Source organism: Phalacrocorax carbo, chromosome 21, assembly GCF_963921805.1.
Source record: "Phalacrocorax carbo chromosome 21, bPhaCar2.1, whole genome shotgun sequence".
In the NCBI taxonomy this organism is placed as follows: domain Eukaryota; kingdom Metazoa; phylum Chordata; class Aves; order Suliformes; family Phalacrocoracidae; genus Phalacrocorax; species Phalacrocorax carbo.
Genome location: NC_087533.1, coordinates 986,218 through 1,008,144, shown reverse-complemented (window position 1 = coordinate 1,008,144; position 21,927 = coordinate 986,218). Strand labels below are relative to the sequence as shown.

At 56.7% G+C, this 21,927-nt stretch overlaps 2 protein-coding genes across 5 annotated transcripts; both read left to right on the top strand.

The window, feature by feature from the left end:
- Window positions 1–107: 107 nt before the first annotated feature.
- STT3A (STT3 oligosaccharyltransferase complex catalytic subunit A) lies at window positions 108–10,018 on the top strand. 2 transcript variants are annotated; one of them, XM_064470764.1, is made up of 19 exons: window positions 108–233; window positions 1,989–2,072; window positions 2,256–2,381; window positions 2,678–2,738; window positions 3,408–3,529; window positions 3,790–3,935; window positions 4,224–4,314; window positions 5,053–5,159; window positions 5,565–5,729; window positions 6,248–6,428; window positions 6,953–7,108; window positions 7,315–7,406; window positions 8,083–8,238; window positions 8,355–8,543; window positions 8,624–8,740; window positions 8,822–8,924; window positions 9,172–9,360; window positions 9,481–9,596; window positions 9,685–10,018. In XM_064470764.1, exons 3-19 carry the CDS (start codon window positions 2,294–2,296, stop codon window positions 9,721–9,723), a joined length of 2,118 nt encoding a protein of 705 aa, XP_064326834.1. In that variant the 5' UTR covers window positions 108–233; window positions 1,989–2,072; window positions 2,256–2,293; the 3' UTR covers window positions 9,724–10,018. The 2 variants fall into 2 exon arrangements, with proteins under 2 accessions (XP_064326834.1, XP_064326835.1); XM_064470765.1 differs by having other exon boundaries at window positions 233–289.
- A 176-nt stretch (window positions 10,019–10,194) lies between these two features.
- Window positions 10,195–19,129, top strand: CHEK1 (checkpoint kinase 1). Of its 3 annotated transcripts, none has more exons than XM_064470841.1 (12): window positions 10,195–10,321; window positions 12,409–12,632; window positions 12,741–12,805; window positions 12,876–12,945; window positions 13,044–13,232; window positions 14,188–14,292; window positions 14,367–14,462; window positions 14,564–14,645; window positions 15,968–16,145; window positions 16,887–17,018; window positions 17,118–17,219; window positions 17,663–19,129. In XM_064470841.1, exons 1-12 carry the CDS (start codon window positions 10,257–10,259, stop codon window positions 17,756–17,758), a joined length of 1,404 nt encoding a protein of 467 aa, XP_064326911.1. In that variant the 5' UTR covers window positions 10,195–10,256; the 3' UTR covers window positions 17,759–19,129. The 3 variants fall into 3 exon arrangements, with proteins under 3 accessions (XP_064326911.1, XP_064326910.1, XP_064326912.1); XM_064470840.1 differs by having other exon boundaries at window positions 14,537–14,645; XM_064470842.1 differs by lacking the exon at window positions 12,409–12,632 and having other exon boundaries at window positions 14,537–14,645.
- The last annotated feature ends 2,798 nt before the right edge of the window (window positions 19,130–21,927 follow it).

The following is a 21,927-nucleotide window of genomic DNA, read 5'->3' as shown; positions in this document are numbered from 1 at the left end:
CACGGCTCGTTCGCCGCCAGCCCCTCCCTCCGCCAATAGGAAGGCGGTGTGCGCGGCCCCCACCCCCCCGCTCTATGCTGAGTGCGCGGCGCCGCGGCCAATGAGGGCGGTCGTCTGTAGAGTGGCGTCGGTGAAGGCCAATGGCGAGGGGCTAGAGGCGGGCCCCGGTGGCGGGCTGAGGGCGGCTGCGCGGGGCGGATGGCCGGGGCGGCGGGGCCGAGCGCGGCGCCCGGGTGAGGGCCGGGCCCGGGGCGGCGGGGCGGCCTGTGCCGGGGTGGCCGGGTCCGGGGTGAGGGAGTGCGGAGGCCTGCGGGGTGCTGTGGGGTTATGGGGTGCCCAGGCCTGTGGGGTCATGGGTGTTGGGGTACCTGGGGCTGTGGGGTGCCCGGGGCTGTAGGGCGAGGTTCTGTGGGGTTATGGGGTGCCCACGTCTGTGTGTCGTAGGCTTTGGGGTAGGTGATACTGTGAGGTGCCCAGGTCTGTGGGACCATTGGTTCTGGGGTAGGTGAGGGTCTGTGGGCTGCCCAGGCATGTGGGCTGAGGGTCTGCGGGGTGCCCAGGGCTGTGGGATGATGGGCTGCACGGTTACAGGGTGCCCAGGCGTGTGGTATGAGGTTCTGTGAGGTTATGGGGTGCCCGGATCTGTAGGGTCACAGGTTTGGGGGTGGGGGATGCTGTGGGGTGCCCAGGCCGGTGAGGTTGCAGGTTTGGGGTTGGGTAATGCTGTGGGGTGCCCAGGCCGGTGGGGTTGCAGGTTGGGGTTGGGTGATGCTGTGGGGTGCCCAGGCCGGTGGGGTTGCAGGTTGGGGTTGGGTGATGCTGTGGGGTGCCCAGGCCGGTGGGGTTGCAGGTTGGGGTTGGGTGATGCTGTGGGGTGCCCAGGCCTGTGAATTCGCAGGTTTTGGGGTGGGTGATGCTGTGGGGTGCCCAGGTGAGCTGCGTCACTGCTGGTCCAGGGGCTGCAGCCTTTAGGACTTGGACGGATGGGGTGCGTAGGGTTTGGGGTTGCCCAGGGCTGGGGGGTGGAGGGTTGTCAAGTGCCTGGAGGCACAGAGCAATGGGGTGAAGCATCTTGTAGGACACAGGCAAGCTTGGAAGGGCCGGTGGCAAGTGCGGGGTCATAGTCCATAGCCCAGGGACGGCTTTTCTTCCTTCCCACCCCAGTATCTGGTGACTGGCCGGGGGCTGCTGGTTCCCCCAGTAGCTGTGGCGTTACTGGATGGCAAAGGGTCCCCCACCACCCCCGAGTCTTCTGTCGGGGCTGAGGCAATCGGGGTGCCAGCAGTACCACAGTGGTTATATCATTGTTAGCTGCTTCTTGTTATCCCCAGGGGAACCAGGAAATAATTACAACGCAGGGTTATTTCTGTATCAGTTAGCGATGAGCGCGTGTCAGTCAGAATCCCTTCGAGGTCGCAGAAAGACCCAGGCCTGGTTTGTGTTTTATGTTTAAATCTCAGCCTGGCTGAATCTGCCCTCCCCGGTGTCGTAGCTCAGAGATGTGAACTGAGGATTTATCCACCGGTTCTGGGACTGAATTTGCAGGGAGCAGTGGGGTGTTTTTCCCAGATTTATTGGGTAAAGAAGTATTTTAAAGAAATCAGAGTAGAAAGATATTATTCTCTGGCCACAGTTTCACTTCCTTGGTGTTGGATACTAGGATTTTGCTGCCTCTTCCTCCACCCATTATTAATTAAACCAAATTAAACAGCCTTGTTGTCTGATATAAGCAAAGCTGACTTACTGTGCTGGTCCACATGAGGAAACCATCAGGATGTATATGATTAACATCAGTAAATCAAAATGGGGGCGGCCAGGAGCCATTCAGACCTCCTGTGTATGAGAAAACAGCACTGACTTCTCATGATCCCCATGGATTACCTTTTTTGTGCATCACTTACAGGTGGTGGTTAAACTTCAAGAAACCAACCAGGGAAAATGTAGTGTTCTTGCTAAAAGCTTATGCTTGGTTTTGTTTTTGGATGCAGAGAAACTGACGCGTCCTCTGCCCCGAAGGAGTTCTGGTCTCCGTAAAAGAAAAACCTCCGCCGAGCCTTGGGGTGACTGATTGGGTGAGGATGGGGGGCAAAGGGGTTTGGGGAAGGGAGGGAAAGTGCCCGGCTGGGGTGGAGCGTGGACGACAGCCTCCTCCGCCAGGAGCTGGCTACTTAAGCTCCTATTCCACAAAACATTTAGAGTCATTGCGGGGCTGCAAGCTGGCTCACTCTTTGATCATCATCCCCACTTGCTTTCAGGTGTTAAAGCATCCTCAAGCTCCACTTTTGATGTGAAAATGACCAAGTTAGGGTTTCTCCGGCTCTCCTACGAGAAGCAAGACACGCTGCTCAAGCTCCTCATCTTGTCAATGGCAGCTGTGCTGTGTAAGTCTATGTCCTGCCGCGCCGCCCTTGCTGGTGCCCTCAAAGGCGGACTCTGGGACGGAGCCACCTCTGCTCCTTTTCTTTCCTCTTCTATAGGTTGTGAAGCTCTCTTTGTTAAGTGAAAGCTTTTATTCGTTCCTTGTCTGTTCCTTTGAAAAAACATGTGTTTGTCTCTCTTCTCAACAACTGCTTTGAGACAGAAACAATTTTAAGTAGTCAAAGTAGGTGATAAACCTAATAAAACTCTGACTCAGTGAGTGCTGTAGATTCACTCTTCCCTTTTTCTCTGGTTGCAGCTTTCTCCACAAGGCTTTTCTCCGTCTTAAGATTCGAAAGCGTCATCCATGAATTTGACCCGTAAGTGTCTTCCTCCTGTTTTTTGAGGGGGAGCTGCTGGTTTTTTCTCTTCTGGAGCATGCAGAAGTTGGATGGGTTTTGCTGGGCTCAAGTTAACCCCCATTGAGGATGAGGGATTTGGAGGGCGGCTTTCAGCACAGCTAGTTTTTCCTCTTCTAGACCCCAAATTCACGTCTCACTTCCCAGGACTTGTCGTGCAGCCTGGATCTAAGCTGGGCGCATCACCCAATACCACTTTTATGCTGGGACCTGGTTATTCTCTGAGCAGGGCACAACAGGAGAGAGGGCTCCTGGTACAACTTGCATGTGCCTTCCAGGGTTGTTGCTGGTTAAATCGGGCACAAGGGAGAACGTTACCTTTGCAAACCCGCTTTTAACCCCCTTTGAGGAGGGATGAACCTTTGCAGCTGAGGTTTGTGGTAGCCTAGGGAAAACGGACTAGTTCCCTCCGCATGGAAAAGTGCTGTCGGCCCTCATGGCGCTCTCTTACCCCTAGATGGAGGAGGAGGGTATCCCAACGGGCCTGCAATTTGGTACTTAACAGCCTGTCAAAAGCTGCCTTGTTGTCTGACAGCTCGTTAAGTACCATGGTCGGTGCCCGAGGAGCGATGAGCAGTCGATATATCTACACCAGGATGCGGGGATGCTCAGTGCTTGTCGCTGTTGCAGGTATTTTAACTACCGCACAACCCGCTTTCTGGCGGAGGAGGGCTTCTACAAATTCCACAACTGGTTTGACGACCGAGCGTGGTACCCCTTGGGCAGGATTATCGGTGGGACCATTTATCCAGGTAAGCCGTCAGGCTTTTGGTGAGCTGAAACGCACCTCATGGGAGGGAAAATCAGGAGAGGGGTGGGTCGTGCACCCAGAGCAGAGCCGTGAGTGCCAGCTGGGAGAGGAGGGGAGCTCAGGGGATGCCTTTCGTCGAGGCATCCTGGGCAGCGGCTCCTTCCTGGTGAGATGAACTTGCTGTTAATGGCAAGCTAATGACCCCCGGTGCCGCGAGCAGAGCGAGAGCACCCTGATAACGGTGTCATTTCTGTCCCGCAGGCCTGATGATCACCTCGGCGGCGATTTACCACGTGCTGCACTTCTTCCACATCACCATCGACATCCGAAATGTCTGTGTGTTCCTGGCTCCCCTCTTCTCCTCTTTCACCACCATAGTGACTTATCACCTCACCAAAGAGCTCAAGGTAAGGGGACGATCCCTGGAGGCCTTTGCTTTATGGGGGAGCTCAGCCCGGCTGCCTTTTGGAAAGGCAGCTGTGCTGGAGCTTTGGAGGTGACCACCGAAGTCAAAACCCTGAACTGGTCAGTCAAAACCCAGAACTTCGGGAAATGGAAGATCTGTTTCAAAATTTCCTTTCAATACTCTTTTTTTTTTTATTCCTTTGAGGCATATCCGTGTGTAGTGTGGCACAGTAATGAAAACCCTAAAAACTGATGCCTTTTCCCACCCTTTTGCTGTGTTTCCCTGCCAGGACGCAGGGGCCGGGCTCCTTGCTGCCGCCATGATTGCAGTTGTGCCTGGGTACATCTCTCGCTCTGTTGCCGGCTCCTACGATAACGAAGGTGAGTTTGCGACGCTTGGAGCAGGGAAACCTTTAACAACTTCAGGTGCCAGAAAACAATGGTAAAACTGCTACAGGGCACGTTAGAACTGTCCTTGCACAGCAAGCCCTGTCAGGTCCGTGGGATTTACTAGCCCAACTGCTCAGGTGGTTGTTCGTGCCTCCGCGGTTCAGAAGAGGGGACGTTTCCCGACTCCGGAAGCGAGCGCACCCCGTTCCCTGAGTACCCGTGTTTGCAAGTCAAAAAGGGTAAAAAACGTTTTGCCACCTCCGCAAACGCTGCTTGGGATCAGAGCCGCTGCGCAGCTGCCCCGCGGCTTTACCTCCGTTCCAGCGGTGACTTTGGGGCTGGCAAAGGCAGCAATCTCGTCGTCAGTGCCTAGGTCAGAAGAGGATCCAGGTTCCTCTTCTGTAGCTGGGCTGTGGGGGGCCGTGTAAGGAGTCGCTGTGTCCAGAAAGGCTAGCTGGTGTGGCTGGGAGAAGCCATGTGAGCCGTTATCTGCAGTGAGACCAAACATCACAGTGTTTTGATCTAGAAATCAGATATGAAACTCTTTTTCCGGGCCAGGCTCTTTCTGTGAGGTGCTGTTCCATCTTCTGATGGGGACAGCAAAAGCATTTATGTATAAATATATATATTTTTAATGCACTTGAGCACTCTGGTTTGCCCCAGAGATTATATTGACATTTCAGGGCTCTGACGTGAGCTTGCTTGACCTTTCTGTGTTCTTCCACGCAGGTATCGCCATATTCTGCATGCTGTTAACTTACTACATGTGGATCAAAGCCGTCAAAACTGGCTCCATCTATTGGGCAGCGATGTGTGCTCTTGCCTATTTCTACATGGTAAGTGTTCCTTCTCCCGGTGCCGAGGTGTTTCTGACTCCAGGGAGCGCCCTGGGTGCGGTGACCAAAAATACGTGGCGAGCCGTTCCTGCGTCCTTGTATTCGGGGAGCTGGATCCTCTGTGAAGGGCTTGGCATGGAATGGATGCTTCCTTCACTCGTTTCTGCTTATGGAAACTAGCGGGGTTTTGTGCAAGGATTTATTAATAGCGTTGAAAAACCTGGGCTCCCGCGGTGGCCAGGACTGCTGAGGATGCTCTCGGAGAGAGCAGGTCTCAGCTGGCGTCACCGCCAGGTGGAAATCCTGTGCGGGATCCCAGGAGAATCAAACCTGCCACCTTTGACTTGTGCAACCTGTTCAGTCCTGGAACTTGGGGGTGTTTTTGTTTGTTTTCTCTCTTGGCAGGTCTCCTCGTGGGGTGGCTACGTCTTTCTGATTAACCTCATCCCCTTGCATGTTCTTGTGCTGATGCTGACCGGCCGCTTCTCCCACAGGATCTACGTAGCCTATTGCACAGTCTACTGCTTGGGAACCATCCTCTCGATGCAGATCTCCTTTGTCGGCTTCCAGGTGGGGACCAGAATGATTTGCAGAATCGAGGATGGTCGTTTCGTGGGTTGTGGCAGAACTAGCAGCCAGTTGGCACCTGGTTTCTCCTCTTGCCTTCACTGTTGGTGTTATAAGCGGGCACTGGCTCTTCATCCTAGCTCCTGTTGCGCTGATTCTTCGCAGATGACTTTCAAAGCTCCTAACAACCTTCATGGCATTGGTAGCCTTTAGTGAGAATAGTTCTGGTTTCGGTGAAGGAAACGCCCCTGACAGCGCGTGTCTTGGTGTAGCAGGAAAAATGCTGGCTTAGCTCACGTTTTCAAGAGAATCAGCTTAATTTTCCGTGTGGATTCCTATCTGGGAATCGAAGCTGATGTAAGAAAGTGACTCGTGCCAGCTGTGCCGACCACAGGGAGGGAACGGTTTCCTGTGACTTCGGCAGTGATTTTGCTGAGAAGTCATTTGTAAAAAAAAGCCGTTATCGGGTGGAATGCGACTCGTTCTCCTCCGTGTCTCCTCACGCTCTCCCCTGCTTGCAGCCTGTCCTCTCCTCGGAGCACATGGCTGCTCTCGGAGTCTTCGGCTTGTGTCAGATCCACGCCTTCGTAGACTACCTTCGGAGCAAGCTGAACCCGCAGCAATTCGAAATCCTCTTCAGGAGCGTCATTTCCCTGGTCGGCTTCGTCCTCCTCACCATCGGCGCCGTGCTGATGCTGACAGGTAGCGCGAGACGGTGGCGACAGAGCGCGTTTCACCGCCGGCTTCGCCTCCTTTCATTTCTTCGAAGAGCACATCGCTTCTCAGTCTGAAATTGCCAACGCTGCCGTTTCAGTCCTTGCGAGCTCCCCTTGAAGGGGGATGCTGGGACCTGCCCTAATTTTGTGCCTCAGCGGGAAAATATTTCAAAAGCCGCTGTAAGATCTGGGCGCAGGGAGAAACCTGCCGTGACTCAGCGCGCGCTGGGGACGCTGAGCTGACGCTTCGGAAACGATGTCGATCGGAAGTAGCGAAGAGATGCTAAAGATGTAGGTCGGGGTGGGGGAAAGAAGTCTTTTTTAGTGTAAAACGGTGCTTTATTTCCCTTCTAAAATGGTAGCTTTGAGCAATAGAGATGTTAAATGAGGTCCAGGATTGCTCATTCAGCCTCACACGTGCTTCCGGTATGAGAGGACGTATCGGTACGGCTGGTTACTCCCTGCTGGAACTGAACGTGATTGATTTTTTTCCCCCCTCCTCTTTTGTAGGGAAAATCTCCCCATGGACAGGGCGTTTCTACTCCCTGCTGGATCCTTCCTATGCAAAGAACAACATCCCCATCATCGCCTCCGTCTCCGAGCACCAGCCCACCACTTGGTCCTCCTACTACTTTGACCTGCAGCTTCTTGTTTTCATGTTCCCAGGTGAGCCCAGCGCAGGTGTCGTCAGATCCCGCTTTATTAAACCACCGGGCACGATGAGGGTTTTATTCCACCGGGCACGACCGCAGCCTCCCCTCCTCACGGCGCTGGGTCTGCCACGGAGCGCTACATGCCTCAGCCGGCTGTTTTTTACATCAGGTGACGGATCGCTGAGGTGAACCTGACCCGTTTCTCTTTCCTCTTCGCAGTCGGACTGTATTACTGCTTCAGCAACCTCTCGGACGCCCGCATCTTTATCATCATGTACGGTGTGACCAGCATGTACTTCTCTGCTGTGATGGTGAGGGCTGCTGCCTGCTGGGCGCAAGCGGGATGACGAAATGGCCTTAACGAAGCTGGTGTAATTTATTTTTCTGAACTTGATGGTTCTTCCGCCTCGAACCAGTTGAAGTGTTCGTGAAGCTTTTCTCCTTTCCTTAAAACTGGTTTATTCGCCCCTCTGTGCAGCGAGGGAACATGGCGTTGCCAAACTTGCTGGTTTTGGTGTTCCTTGCTTCCTTACGGCCACCACTGTCCGCCCTTGGGTCTCTGATCCTGCTCTCCCATAGCTGACTTGCAAATGCAACCAAATTCTCCAGGTGTCCGAGCAGGGACCGACGACAAATGCTGCTTATGAGCCTGTTTCCACCCTCGCCGTAACCTCCTGAACCCTAAATGCGGGTTGGTTTCTGATGTGGAGGCTGCACCTAAGATTGCCCGAGGGTGTCAAATTGAGGTCACTTCTGCATGTTGCCAGATTTTGAGGTCTTCAGAGAACCTCCCTCAGGGGCGTCTGAGATGGTGGCAGCTCCCAGTCTGCCCCCACTAAAAATAAATCAGCTCTGGGTTTATCTCAAGGCTGATGTTTCTGCTGAATTTGAGGTGCTGAATTAGGGATGGCATTTAATTTCTCCTCTAGGATTTCTGCCCCAATTTCTTCTCCAACAGGGCACTGACTCTTCTGCTGTTGCTCATAGGTGCGTCTTATGCTGGTGCTGGCCCCGGTGATGTGCATCCTGTCCGGCATCGGGGTTTCGCAGGTGTTGTCCACCTACATGAAGAACCTGGATATCAGCCGACCGGACAAGAAGAGCAAAAAGCAGCAAGACTCCACCTACCCCATCAAAAACGAAGTGAGTGTTGGACCAGCTCAGGAAGGGGGGAGTGAAGACGCCTGGTCCTGGTGAGGAGAAGTGTGGGAGGCCGATGGCCTCTTCCCTCTGGCGTTGAGCCCAGTTTGTTCCCCCAGGTTGCCAGCGGCATGATCCTGGTCATGGCTTTCTTCCTGATCACCTACACCTTCCACTCCACCTGGGTGACCAGCGAGGCGTACTCCTCCCCCTCCATCGTGCTGTCGGCCCGGGGTGGGGACGGCAGCAGGATCATCTTTGACGACTTCAGAGAAGCTTATTACTGGCTGCGTCACAACACGCCGGAGGTAAACGGGGGTAATTCAGACAGCGGGGACCCAACGTTGTCCACCGAGGTGCTGACAGCACATCTGGTGTTCGGGTGCAGGACGCAAAGGTGATGTCCTGGTGGGACTACGGGTACCAGATAACAGCCATGGCCAACCGGACCATCCTGGTGGACAACAACACCTGGAACAACACGCACATCTCTCGTGTCGGTCAGGTAGGTCCTTCCCTCGCCTGCCACCTTGCCCTGGCTTTCTGGGGGCACCACGGGGCATGACTGACGCTGCATCCGCTCCAGGCGATGGCATCGACGGAGGAGAAAGCCTACGAGATCATGAGGGAGCTGGACGTCAGCTACGTGCTGGTGATCTTTGGAGGCCTCACCGGATATTCGTCTGATGGTAAGGTCTTGCTCTGAGCTGGGTCAAACCCATCCACCGATGCCGCAGGCTTCTCCAAAACAGCTCTTCGAGGAGCAAAGGCCCACCTTCAGCTGAGGCCGCAAAGGGGAAGCGGTACCAAAATGCTCCTCTCTGAAAGCTGCACGTGCCTCTTTGCTCAACCCCAACCCGAGCCCTCGCTCTTTGGCCCCCAAATCAACCCGACCCCTCGCTCCTTGCCCCCAACTCTTTGCTCTCCACCTTTCAGACATCAACAAGTTCCTCTGGATGGTGCGGATCGGGGGCAGCACGGACACGGGGCGCCACATCAAGGAGCACGACTACTACACCCCTACGGGGGAGTTCCGGGTCGACCGCGAGGGCTCCCCGGTGCTCCTCAACTGCCTTATGTACAAGATGTGCTACTACCGCTTCGGCCAGGTCTACACCGAGGCCAGTAAGTCCCCAAGGCCGCCCAGTGTAGGGGGGTGACACCGCTTTTGGGGTGCCTCACCGCGTCCCTGATATTTTTGGGGCACAATGTGGCAGTGCTTGCCTGTTCTTTGCCCTCTCCTAGAGCGACCGCCGGGCTACGACCGGGTGAGGAACGCCGAAATCGGCAACAAGGACTTTGAGCTGGACGTGCTGGAGGAGGCGTACACCACAGAGCACTGGCTGGTCCGAATATACAAGGTGCGGCCCCGGAACCAGCCCAAACCCCTCAGATTTGGGGAAAAACCATTGCATTTCACCAAACCCGAGGGTTTTTTTTGACCCATAGGTGAAAGATTTGGATAACCGCGGCTTGTCGAGAACGTAGAGGAGCTGCCGCCGGCCGTGCCATGCACCGCACTGACCCAGCCTTTGCCTGTGAAGCAGAAATATTTGGGGGGGGAGGAGGTTTTTTTGGGGGGGGAACGATGGAGTTTTGGGTTTGTTTTGTACCGTTTGTACGCGCAGGCAGCAGCAGGACCTCCCTGCCCGTCCCTGCCCGCCAGGGAGTGATTTTTTTATATACACACGGAGCAGTTGCCAAATCAGAAATAACGGCTTTAACCCGGGGTTGATTAACGAGGAATTACAAATAATAATAATTAAAAAAAAGGTTATTTTAATGGGGTTTGTTTTTCTTTTTTCCCCCCATAATTTTGCTGCCTTTCTCCCTGCCGGAGCCCGGGGAGGGATTTTGGGGGGGCGTTTTGCTTTTTTAAGGGATGTGGTGGGAGGAGGGGAGGGGCCCAGGCGCGGTGGGGGGCGGGGCCCGGGCGTCGTGCGCGCGCAGGGCGGGGCGGGGCGCGGTGGCGCTGGCGGGAAAAGGCGGCGTGGCGGGACGCTGCGGGGCCGGGAGCGGGTATGGCGGTGCCCTTCGTGGAGGACTGGGACCTGGTGCAGACGCTGGGCGAGGGCGCCTACGGGGAGTGAGTGCGCCGGGGCCGGGGCCGGGGCCGGGGAGGTGGGGTCGGGGTTGCGCGGCTCCTGCGCGGCTTTTGCACGCCCACGGCCGACCCCACCCGCTGCTCACCCGCCCCAAAGCCCGCTGCCGGCCCAGCGTCACCCCCCGGGTTGCCCCCCTGCTTGCCCCTTGTGTCCCCGCTGCTTGCCCACTGTTTACCCCTCATATATCCCTTGTGTCCCCCCTGCTTGCCCACTGTTTACCCCTCATGTATCCCGTGTCCCCACTGCTTGCCCCTTGTGTCCCCGCTGCTTGCTCCTTGTGTCCCCGCTGCTTGCCCCTTGTGTCCCCGCTGCTTGCCCACTGTTTACCCCTCATATATCCCTTGTGTCCCCCCTGCTTGCCCACTGTTTACCCCTCATATATCCCTTGTCCCCGCTGCTTGCCCCTTGTGTCCCCGCTGCTTGCCCACTGTTTACCCCTCATATATCCCTTGTGTCCCCGCTGCTTGCCCCTTGTGTCCCCGCTGCTTGCCCACTGTTTACCCCTCATATATCCCTTGTGTCCCCGCTGCTTGCCCCTTGTGTCCCCGCTGCTTGCCCACTGTTTACCCCTCATATATCCCTTGTGTCCCCCCTGCTTGCCCACTGTTTACCCCTCGTATATCCTTTGTGTCCCCCCGCTTGCCCACTGTTTACCCCTCATATATCCCTTGTGTCCCCGCTGCTTGCCCACTGTTTACCCCTCATATATCCCTTGTGTCCCCCCTGCTTGCCCACTGTTTACCCCTCGTATATCCTTTGTGTCCCCCCGCTTGCCCACTGTTTACCCCTCATATATCCCTTGTGTCCCCGCTGCTTGCCCCTTGTGTCCCCGCTGCTTGCCCCTTGTGTCCCCGCTGCTTGCCCACTGTTTACCCCTCATATATCCCTTGTGTCCCCCCTGCTTGCCCACTGTTTACCCGTCATATATCCCTTCTGTGCCCCTTGTGTCCCCCCTGCTTGCCCGTATATGTCCCTTGTGTGCCCCCACTTGCCCTTTCTGTTCCCCTTGTCTCCCCATTGCTTGCCTGCTGCTTGCCCCTCTTGTCCCCCCTGCTTGCCCTTTCTGCAACTGCTGCTTGCCCCCTGCTTGCCCCTTGTATGTCCCTTCTGTCCCTGCTGCTTGCCCCTTCTGTGCCCCTTGTCTCCCCATTGCTTGCCCACTGCTTCCCCCTCGCATACCCTTTATATGCCTGCTGCTTGCCCCTCGCGTCCCTGCCACTTGCCCCTCATGTCTCTGCCGCCTGCCCCCTGCTTGCCCCTTCTGTGCCACTTGTGTTCCCGCTGCTTGCCTCTTGTCTCCCCATTGCTTGCCCGCTGCTTGCCCCTTGCATGCCCCTCGTGTCCCCTTATATGCCCACTGCTTGCCCCTGTGTCCCCGCCGCTTGCCCCTTCTGTGCCGTTTGTGTCCCCCCTGCTTGCCTGCTGTTTGCCCCTTCTGTGCGCACTGCTTGCCCCCTGCTTGCCCCTTATATATCCCTTGTGTCCCCACTGCTTGCCCCTTGCATGCCCCTGGCGTCCCCCTTATATGCCCACTGCTTGCCCCTTGTGTCCCTGCCACTTGCCCCCTGCTTGCCCATTCTGTGCCCTTTGTGTCCCCCCTGCTTGCCCCTTATATGTCCCTTGTGTCCCCACTGCTTGCCCCTTGTGTGCCGACTACTTGCCCCTTGTTTCCCTGTTGCTTGCCTGCTGCTTGCCCCTTGCATGCCCCTCGCATCCCCGCTGCTTGCCCCGGCATCCCCACTGTTTGCCCCTCGCATCCCTGCTGTTTGCCTGCTGCTTGCCCCTTGCTTGCCCCTTGTGTCCCCCCTGCTTGCTGGTCCCTTATAGTCCCACTGCTTGCTCCCTGCTTGGCTGTTGTGTGCCCCTCAGACGCCCACTGCGTGCCTCTTATGTGCCCGCTATATGGCTGCTCCTTGCCCACTGCTTGCCCATTGCATGCCCCTTGTGTACCCTCTGCACGCCCCTTGCACGCCCCCAGCACTGCCTGCATGTCCCCTGCCCGCTGCCTGGCTCCCGCGGCAGCGTTTGGCTCCTGCCCCACGCCCCGCTGACCCCCCGCCGGCCCCAGGGTGCAGCTGGCCGTCAACCGCCGCACCGAGGAAGCTGTGGCCGTGAAAATCGTGGACATGAAGCGAGCTGCCGACTGCCCGGAGAACATCAAGAAGGAAATCTGCATCAACAAGATGCTCAACCATGAAAACGTCGTCAAATTCTACGGGCACCGGCGGGAAGGTGCCACGCAATACCTGTTCCTGGAGTACTGCAGCGGCGGCGAGCTCTTCGACCGCATCGGTGCGCCCGCATAGAAATACCTTTGATTCTCTGTAAAACAACGCGTTAAAAAATTAATCCCTCAATGTTTAAGGATTGCTTTTCCCCCTTCTTATTCCCCTCACGCAGAGCCAGATATCGGGATGCCGGAGCCGGAGGCGCAGCGTTTCTTCCAGCAGCTGATCGCCGGCGTGGTGAGTGCGGCGGCGGTGGCGATGCTGGCGGCGGTCCCCGCGTGGCGCTGACCCTTCCCTCCATCCCCAGGTCTACCTGCACAGCATCGGCATCACCCACCGCGACCTGAAGCCCGAAAACCTGCTGCTGGACGAGCGAGGTGGGGAGGAGCGGCGCACCCCTTTGCGTCCCCCGTTGCAATTTTGAATATTTAATGAATTTTCAGTTTGAAATTTGAATTTTTCAATCTGGGCTCAGATAACCTGAAAATCTCCGATTTTGGCTTGGCCACCGTCTTCAAGCACAACGGCCGGGAGCGGTTGCTCAACAAGATGTGCGGCACCCTGCCCTACGTGGCCCCCGAGCTGCTGCGGCGCCCCGAGTTCCGGGCCGAGCCCGTCGACGTCTGGGCTTGCGGCGTGGTGCTGACCGCCATGCTGGCCGGAGGTGGGCCGCCGGCACCCTATAGAGGGACCTATGGAGTCCATAAGGGATGCCTTAGGTGCTGGAGGGATGGGCGCAAAACGCGGCGTGGAGAGGGGCAAAGGGCTTTTGGGCGTGTGGGGGGTGGAGAAGGGGTGCATCTTGGAAGGCCTGTATGAAATGTATAGGGGGTCTGTATGAAATGTATAGGGGGTGTACATACTGAACGCATGGGGGAGGCGCTTGGAGCGCACGGAGGGACGTAGGAGGTGGGGAGGGGGCCCGAAGGTGTGTTGGGGGGATGTAAGGGATGCGTGTGAGATGCAGAAGGGGGATGTATGGAATGCATAGGGGGAGGGACGTGTGAAATGCAGAGGGAGAACACATGAGATGCATAAGGGAGGCACGAAATGCATGGAGGGGGATGTACGATGTGAATAGGGTTGTGTGAAACGCATAAGGGGGCGTGTGGAAGGTATAGGGGCATACAGCGCAGGAGGGGAACGCACGAGATGTGTAAGGGGGGGCATATGGGATGCACAGGGGAGGTATGTCAAGCATGGGGGAATGCATGGGATGCAGCACCTGGTTCAGAGCAGAGATGCCTGGCACAGAAAATGGCCGCGGTGCCATAGTCGCTGCTGCAGCACCTTTGCACGTTGCAGGGTGTCTGCACGTTGCAATGCTTTTGCACGCCGCAGGGCATTTGCATGTTGCAGGGCTTTGCACACAGCAGGACTTCACACGTTGCAGGGCTTTGTGTGCCACTGGCCTTTTGCACATTGCAACGCCTCTGTACGCTGCACATCTTTGCACGTCGCCCCTTTTAAAACCACACAGGACCGGCATTTATTACCCACCCCTGCCTTGCAAAAACTCCCCGTGCAAATCTTGCTGCGCTGCCTCCTTGACTGCATTTCCCCTTTCCTTTTTCCCTCTGCACGGGTGCAATAACACGGCGGGTTTTCTCCTCCGGCAGAGCTGCCCTGGGACCAGCCCAGCGATAGCTGCCAGGAATACAGCGATTGGAAGGAGAGGAAAACCTACCTCCCGCCTTGGAAGAAGATCGATTCGGCGCCCTTAGGTAAGCAAACGGCACCCGGTGGCACCTGGCACCGTGCTGGCAATCACCATTTCCCCCCTTTTCGTCTCCCCCAGCTTTGCTGCACAAGATCCTGACGGAGAGCCCAACGGCGAGGATCACCATCCCCGACATCAAGAAGGACCGGTGGTACAGCAAACCCCTCAAAAAGGGTAAGGGGCTGCCACGGAATGCGCTCGTCCCCCCCAAATTTGGGGGGGTTATTGGGTGTCTTGTCCCTTTGCAGGCATCAAGCGGGCTCGTGTCTCCTCAGGGGGAGTCACCGACTCCCCCGGCGGCTTCTCCAAGCACGTCCGCTCTGATATGGACTTCTCACCGGTGAAGGGCGGGCTCAGGTGAGCCTCCGGTGCCCTTTGCATCCCTCCCCGCGCGCCGCCAGTTGCCTCCCTGCTCTTTGCGCTGCTCCGGGGGAAGCGGGAGCTTTCCTGCACATTTGCATGGTGCGGGGCTTTGCACATTGCAAGGCTTTGCGCACTGTGGGACGCTGCTGGGCTTTGCATGTTGCAGGGGTTTGCACCTTGCAGGGCTTTGCATGCTGTGGGACACTGCAGGGCTTTGCACATTGCCGGGCTTTGCACACTGTGGGATGCTGCAGGGCTTTGCATGCTGTGGGGCACTGTGGGCGCTGCAGGGCTTTGCACGTTGCAGAGCTTTGCACACTGTGGGATGCTGCAGGGCTTTGCATGTTGCCAGGCTTTGCACGCTGTGGGACGTTGCAGGGCTTTGCACGTTGCAGGGCTTTGCACGTTGCAGGGCTTTGCACGTTGCAGGGCTTTGCACGTTGCCGGGCTTTGCACGCTGTGGGACGCTGCAGGGCTTTGCATGTTGCAGGGGTTTGCACCTTGCAGGGCTTTGCACACTGTGGGACGCTGCAAGGCTTTGCACGTTGCACTTTGCACACTGTGGGACACTGCAGGGCTTTGCACATTGCATGGCTTTGCACACTGTGGGACGCTGCAGGGCTTTGCACGCTGTGGGACGCTGCAAGGCTTTGCACATTGCATGGCTTTGCACGCTGTGGGACACCTCAGGGCTTTGCACACTGTGGGACGCTGCAGGGCTTTGCATGTTGCCAGGCTTTGCACGCTGTGGGACGTTGCAGGGCTTTGCACGTTGCCGGGCTTTGCACGCTGTGGGACGCTGCAGGGCTTTGCACATTGCATGGCTTTGCACGCTGTGGGACACCTCAGGGCTTTGCACACTGTGGGATGCTGCAGGGCTTTGCACGTTGCCGGCCTTTGCACACTGTGGGACACTGCAGGGCTTTGCACGTTGCAGGGCTTTGCACGCTGTGGGACGCTGCAGGGCTTTGCACGCTGTGGGACACTGCAGGGCTTTGCACGTTGCAGGGCTTTGCACGCTGTGGGATGCTGCAGGGCTTTGCACGCTGTGGGACACCTCAGGGCTTTGCACACTGTGGGATGCTCCAGGGCTTTGCACGTTGCAGAGCTTTCCCTGTATTTTCACCAGGAGGTGGTTTGGTGGAAGCCACGCACAAGCCTGCGGTTACCCTGCTGGTGTACGCAGGATCAGACAAAACCCTGCAAAATCCCAAAGCGGTGCAATTCCCAGGCTCGAGTATCTCCACGTTCCCCATCCTTGCAATCTCTCCTTTGCACTAGCGTCGCTAACGGCCCCGTCTCCCCTTGCATTGCAGCGAGGAGAAGGCGAGCTACTCCACGTCGCAGCCGGAGCCCGGCACTGGTGGGGCGCTCTGGGAGAGCGGCACGGCCAGCATCGACAAGCTCGTGCAGGGCATCAGCTTCTCCCAGCCCGCCTGCCCCGAGCACATGCTGGTCAACAGCCAGCTCCTTGGCACCCCAGGCTCCTCCCAGGTGCTGCGCGGCAGGTTTTTGGGGTGCAGCTCTGCGGGTTTTACTGCATCGGGGGGCAGCTTTGCAGTATTTTGGGTGCAACTTTGCAGTACGTGTAACCTTAGGGAGCAACTTTGCGATATTGGGGGTGTGGCTTTGCAATACTTATCATCTCACAACGCAAGTTTGCAGCATTTGGGGTGCGGCTTTGCAGTATTTTTAGCATCAAGACACAACTTTGCGGTGTTCAGGGCGCAGCTTTGCAGCCTTTGTAATACCAGGACGCAACTGTGCAACATCGGGCACGCGGCTTTGCAACGTTTATCATCTTGGGGCACAACTTTGCAACATTTGGGGTGCTGCTTTGCACCGTTTACTGTGTCAGGGTGCAACTCCGCCGTACTTGGGATGCGGCTTTGCATCCAATTTATACCATCGGGGTCCAACTTTGAAGTATTTATTGTATTTGGGGTGCAACTTTGCATGATATATATAAGGTTAAGAAGCAGCTTTGCAATATTTATAATGCTAGAGAACAACTTTGCAATACTGGGGATGCTGCTTTGCAGTATTTATAATATTTGGGGTGCAACTTTGCAACCTGGGAGATGCAACTCGCAGCGTTCACCATCAGGGGGTGCAGCTTTGCAATATTTATCCTCCTTAAGGCCAGGATTTTGCAGAGCCGGGTGATTTTGCAGAGCTGGGGCCGCAGCTTTGCGGGGTTTGTAACCTTTGCGACCGGTGTTTTGCGGCCGGCAGAGCCCGTGGCAGCGGCTGGTGAAGCGGATGACGCGTTTCTTCACCAAACTGGATGCTGACGGCTCGTACCGCGCCCTGAAAGAGGCGTGTGAGAAGATGGGGTACGGCTGGAAGAAGAGCTGCACGAACCAGGTAGGGATTGGGGTGCGGAATCGTGGCGTGGGACCCCTCCAAGATGTTGCATCTGCAAATAATTCGGGGGATCCCCCCGCCTTTGCCGTCGTTTCGCAGGTCACCGTCTCGACCACGGACAGGAGGAACAACAAGCTCATCTTCAAGGTGAACCTGGTGGAGATGGAGAGCAAGATTTTGGTGGATTTTCGCCTCTCCAAGGTGAGCGGGGGGTCAGGGTGGGTGCACGATGGGTGCAAGGTGATGCAGGGTCTTGCAAGACCACGCAAGGTGGGTGCGAAGCGATGCACAGCAGATGTGGAGCAGTACCGGGTGAGTGCAAGGCTGTGCGAGGTGGATGCAAGCTGATGCAGGACCATGCAAGGGTGGGTGTCAGGTGCAAAACCATGCAAGGTGATGCACAGCAGGTGCAAAGCAGTACATGGTGGGCACAAGGTGATGCAGGGTCTTGCAAGGCCACATAAGGTGGGTGTCAGGTGGGTGCAAGACCGTGCAAGGTGGGTGCAGGTTGATGCAAAGTGGGGGCAAGGTGGGGGTAAGGTGGTGCAAGGTGATGCACAGCGGGTGCAGAGCAGTGCAAGGGGGGTGCAAGGCAATGCAAGGTGGGTGCAGGTCGATGCCAAACCCCGCCTCTCCCCACACAGGGTGACGGCCTGGAGTTCAAGAGGCATTTCCTGAAAATCAAGGGCAAGCTCAGTGACATCATCAGCACCCAGAAAGTCTGGCTGCCCACCACCTGAGCCCCCTGCATCCCGCCTGCCTCCTCTCCTTCCTCCTCCTCCTCCTCCTCCTCCTCCTGGCGGGGCTCCCATGGCAGCACCCCAATGCCCTGAAGGCGACCGACCGCGCGCTCCGAATTTTAAAGGTTCAATAAAGCCCTGGAGGGGGGGAAGGGGGGCGAAGCCGCGCCGCTCGCTGCAAGGGCAAGGTTGCAATCGGTCCTGTCTTGCCATGGCAGGTGCTGGGCACGGCAGGCGGGTGCACCCGGGGGGCTGGGGTGCTGCAAACGGGGGGCCCTGGGGTGCTCCACAACCCCGCAATTAAATAAAGGTATTAAAAAGTAGCAATTAGGGATCAATCCCCTGCCCCCCCCGGCTTATTTTCACCCTAAAAAGGGGCCGCGGCACCATTTTGCCTCATTACCCCAATTAACCCCGTTCAGTCCAGAGCAATTTTGACCCAAACCCTGAGATTTGCCACCAAAAACCCTCCCCAGGGATGCGGGGGCACTGCTCTGCATCGGTGTGATATAACCTGTCTTATTCTGTGTTTTGGGTGCAATAAAGCATTTTTGGTTTAAATTTTGGGGGGATCTCAATGAGCGCGGGGCTTGTTCACTCTGAAACCTACTGATGTTTGCTCTGAAACCTGGTGTCGTTCACTCTGAAACCTACTGACGGCACAGCATTTGTTCAGTCCGCGTAAATCCCACTCCGGGATCTCTGCTGAGCTGTGCAGCCCTAAACCATCCCCGCCCTCCAAGATTTAAGGGCTGACACCCCCCCGCTGCCCCGCTGCCCTCATTTTCCAACCTCTCTAATTGCTTTTCGGAAGGGCTAATGAGTGGAGAGCTGCCAGGGGTTGTTAGCGCTGGAGCGAGAGAGGAGAGCTGGGGATTAACCCCTTCCCACCCCCCAAAAAAAAAAGAACATCCCCCCCAAAACCCCCACCCCAGGGTGCAGACCCCGAGATGCCTCCATGCTGTCTCCCCAAAGCTGCCTCAGCTGTTAATTATTGGGGTAGAAAACGCTCTTTTTACTTGTTTCCCCCCCTTTTTTGTTTGAAATTGTTTTAATATCCCTTTCCTTGGCCTTTTTCTTTTTTTTTTGGTGGGAACCCATCCTTGGGCGAAACAATTAGTGGCGATTTTTTAATTGCATATTTATATTGCAGCTGGGGAGCGAGACCCCGGCAGCGGGCGAGGGGGAAGCAGGAAGACGCCGCCTCCGACCTTGTTTGCTTTTCAGCCGGGATTAAGCGCTTTTAATTGTCCCGGAGATCACAGATTGTGGCCGGGGGGGATAATTAGGCTGAATACAGGGTTTTCTGGTTCATTCCCCCCAGGAATTTATATTTTTAAGGGCAAAAAAATATAAAAGCTTTGGGGATGCCTTGGGAATTAAGGTTTTTTGGGGGCGGGGAGGGTGCGAGGCTGGACACAATTCGTTGCATGAGTGGGTCTCTGCAGGCTGCGAAGGAAAGGCCTCCCCGTTAGCCACAAATTCTTTTTTCACCTATTGCCTGCTGTAAATAAATTATTTTAGGGGGGTCATGGGACGCGTTTCCCCCCACTGCCTGGGATGCTTTGGCAGAAGCGGCGCTCCGCTCGTGCTCCGCCTTGCTCTCGCACGTTAACCAGGCTCGATTATCCCACGGGGATTATTTTCAACCCTAATTTTTAGGGGTTGGGGAGGGGGATTTTTGCTCCGGAGGGGGGATTCATTTCCATTTTGGGGGTTTGAGGGGGAAATTCTAGGGGGATAAAAGGTTTATTTTAAAATCTATCTGGGTAAAGAGGGGACTACGCGGAGCCGGGTCCCTGAAAGCGCCCATTGTGCGGCACTGCTGGGGACAAGGCGCTCTCAGAGAGGCACCGGAGCGTGCAAAATGCCTTAAACCAACATTATCGCTGGCGCAGGCGGCCAGGATGGGTCGGGGGCAGCTTCTCCCCCCCACCTCATCGCAAATTCATGGTGCTCCGGAGGGCGCAGGTTATTTCGGCGGCCCTCGGCCCCCTCCTTGCTGCGCCCTGGGCTGCGGATGCGGGGATGGGGGATGCGGGGTGGAGGATTTGGGGTGCAGAGGGGGGATGGAGGATTTGGGGTGTAGATGTGGGGTGCAGGATAAAGGATTTCGGGTGCAGATGGGGGACGTAGGATTTAGGATGTAGATGTAGGGTGTGGGGTGGGGGATTTAGGGTGAGGACAGAGGGGGTGGGATCCAGGATGCAGAGGGGGGATGGAGGATTTAGGATGTAGATGCAGGATGGAGGATTCGGGGTGCAGAGGTGGGACGTAGGATTTAGGGTGCAGATGCAGGACACAGGAGAGAGGCTGCAGAAGCAGGACTTAGGCTGTAGATGCATTTAGGATGCAGGATTCAGGATGCAGGTACAGGATTTAGGGGAAAAAACAGGATTTAGGAAGCATATATAGGATTTAGGAAAAAAAATAGAGGATTTAGGGTGCAGACACAGGATGTGGGATGGAGGATTTAGGCTGCAGGCCCAGCGTCCCAGATGGAGGATACAGGGCGTGGAAGCAGAACACAGGATAGGGGATGCAGACGTGGAATTTTAGGGTGCAGAAGTGGGATAGAGGGTTTAGGAGACGGGATTGGGGTTTCACATGGGGCATGGAGGATTTAGGACGTGGGATGGAGGATTTAGGATGCAGATGCTGGTTTCCAGGCACAGGACGCGCGACGCGGATACGGGACGTGGGAGAGGGGCTGCAGGAGCAGGGCTTTGGGTGCAGATGTTGGCTGCAGGACACGGGGCACGGGATCAAAGGGTAGATGCAGGATTTGGGGTGCTGATGTGGAACGTGGGCTGCAGAAGCCGAATTTAGGATGCAGAGGTGGGACACAGGACAGGTGACGTGAGACATGGGATTTGAGACGCAGACGAAGGGCGCCAGGTGCAGGGCGTGGGGTGCAGAAGCGAGATTTGGGGTGCAGAAGAAGGATTTAGGGTACAGACACATGGGATGTAGGACGTGGGGTGAGAAGTGCAGGACGTGGGATGCAGAAGCAGAATTTAGGGTGCAGATACGGGCTGCAGGTGCAGGACAAGGGACGGTCCAGCCCCAGAGCATCACAGCGCGGGCCCGGCCGTGCGCAGGGGTCTTGCGGCACCCCCAGAGGTGGGGAGCGCGTGCGACGAGGCAGGAAATGCAACTTTCCAGGAAAAAAATATGGCTTTCGAATCCCATATGAGGGATTTCGCCACTCGACCCCCCCCCATCTGGGAGGCAGAGCCCGGCTGCGTGGCTGCATCTGCCCGCCAGATGTGGCGGGGTGGCGATTCGGGGAGGGGAACGGAGCCCCCGCCCATGGGGAAGCCTCCCCGCTTCATCCCAGTTTGGGAACGCTGCTCTCCCATGTCCCACCTGCTCCGGAGAAACACCCAGCTGGGGCTGGGAAGGAAGGACTGGATGGGGCCAATCTGGCCTTGCAAATTATTTTAATTGCAATTAAGCTTTTGTCCTGTGGTTTGGCGGGGGATGATGAGGATGAGGTGCAGCCAGGGTGCATCTATAGGGTTCACAGCCCAGTATGGCCCAGCAAAGACCCCGGCCTGAGCTTATAGAGGGTCCCTGGTGGGGTCGGGGTCCCCGATGAGACCAGTCAGACTGTCAGGATTTGTTACTGCCTTCGGGGTCCCGTGCAGCTGCAGGATGCAGGAGGTGGGATGGAGATGCGGGCTGCAGCTGCAGGGTTTGGGGTGCAGCAGGAGGACGTGGGGTGGTGCAAGATGGTGTGGGATGGGGACGCAGGATGCGGGTGGAGATGGAGGATGTGGGAGGAAGGGTGCAGATGCAGGACACGGGGTGCGGGATGTGGGATGCAGATGCAGGGTGTGGGGTGCAAGAACTGAGATGCAGGATGCAAAAGCAGGAGGCAGCTGCAGGAGGCAGGCTGCAGCTCCAGGATGCAAGAAGTGCGGTGCACGTCGCAGGGTGTGGGATGAAGGACGTGGGGTGCAGGGCTCAGGGTGCCGATCCAGGATTTGGGATGCAGGATGCAGGATGCAAGCTGCAGATGTGGGCCACGGGGTGCAGATCTGGGGTGCAGGTGCATGGGATCCAGCTGCAGGCTGCAGATGTTGGATGCAAAAGCAGGATGCAGATCCAGGATGCAAGAACTGGATGCGTGGTGCATGTGCAGGGTGCAGGATCCAGGGTGCAGG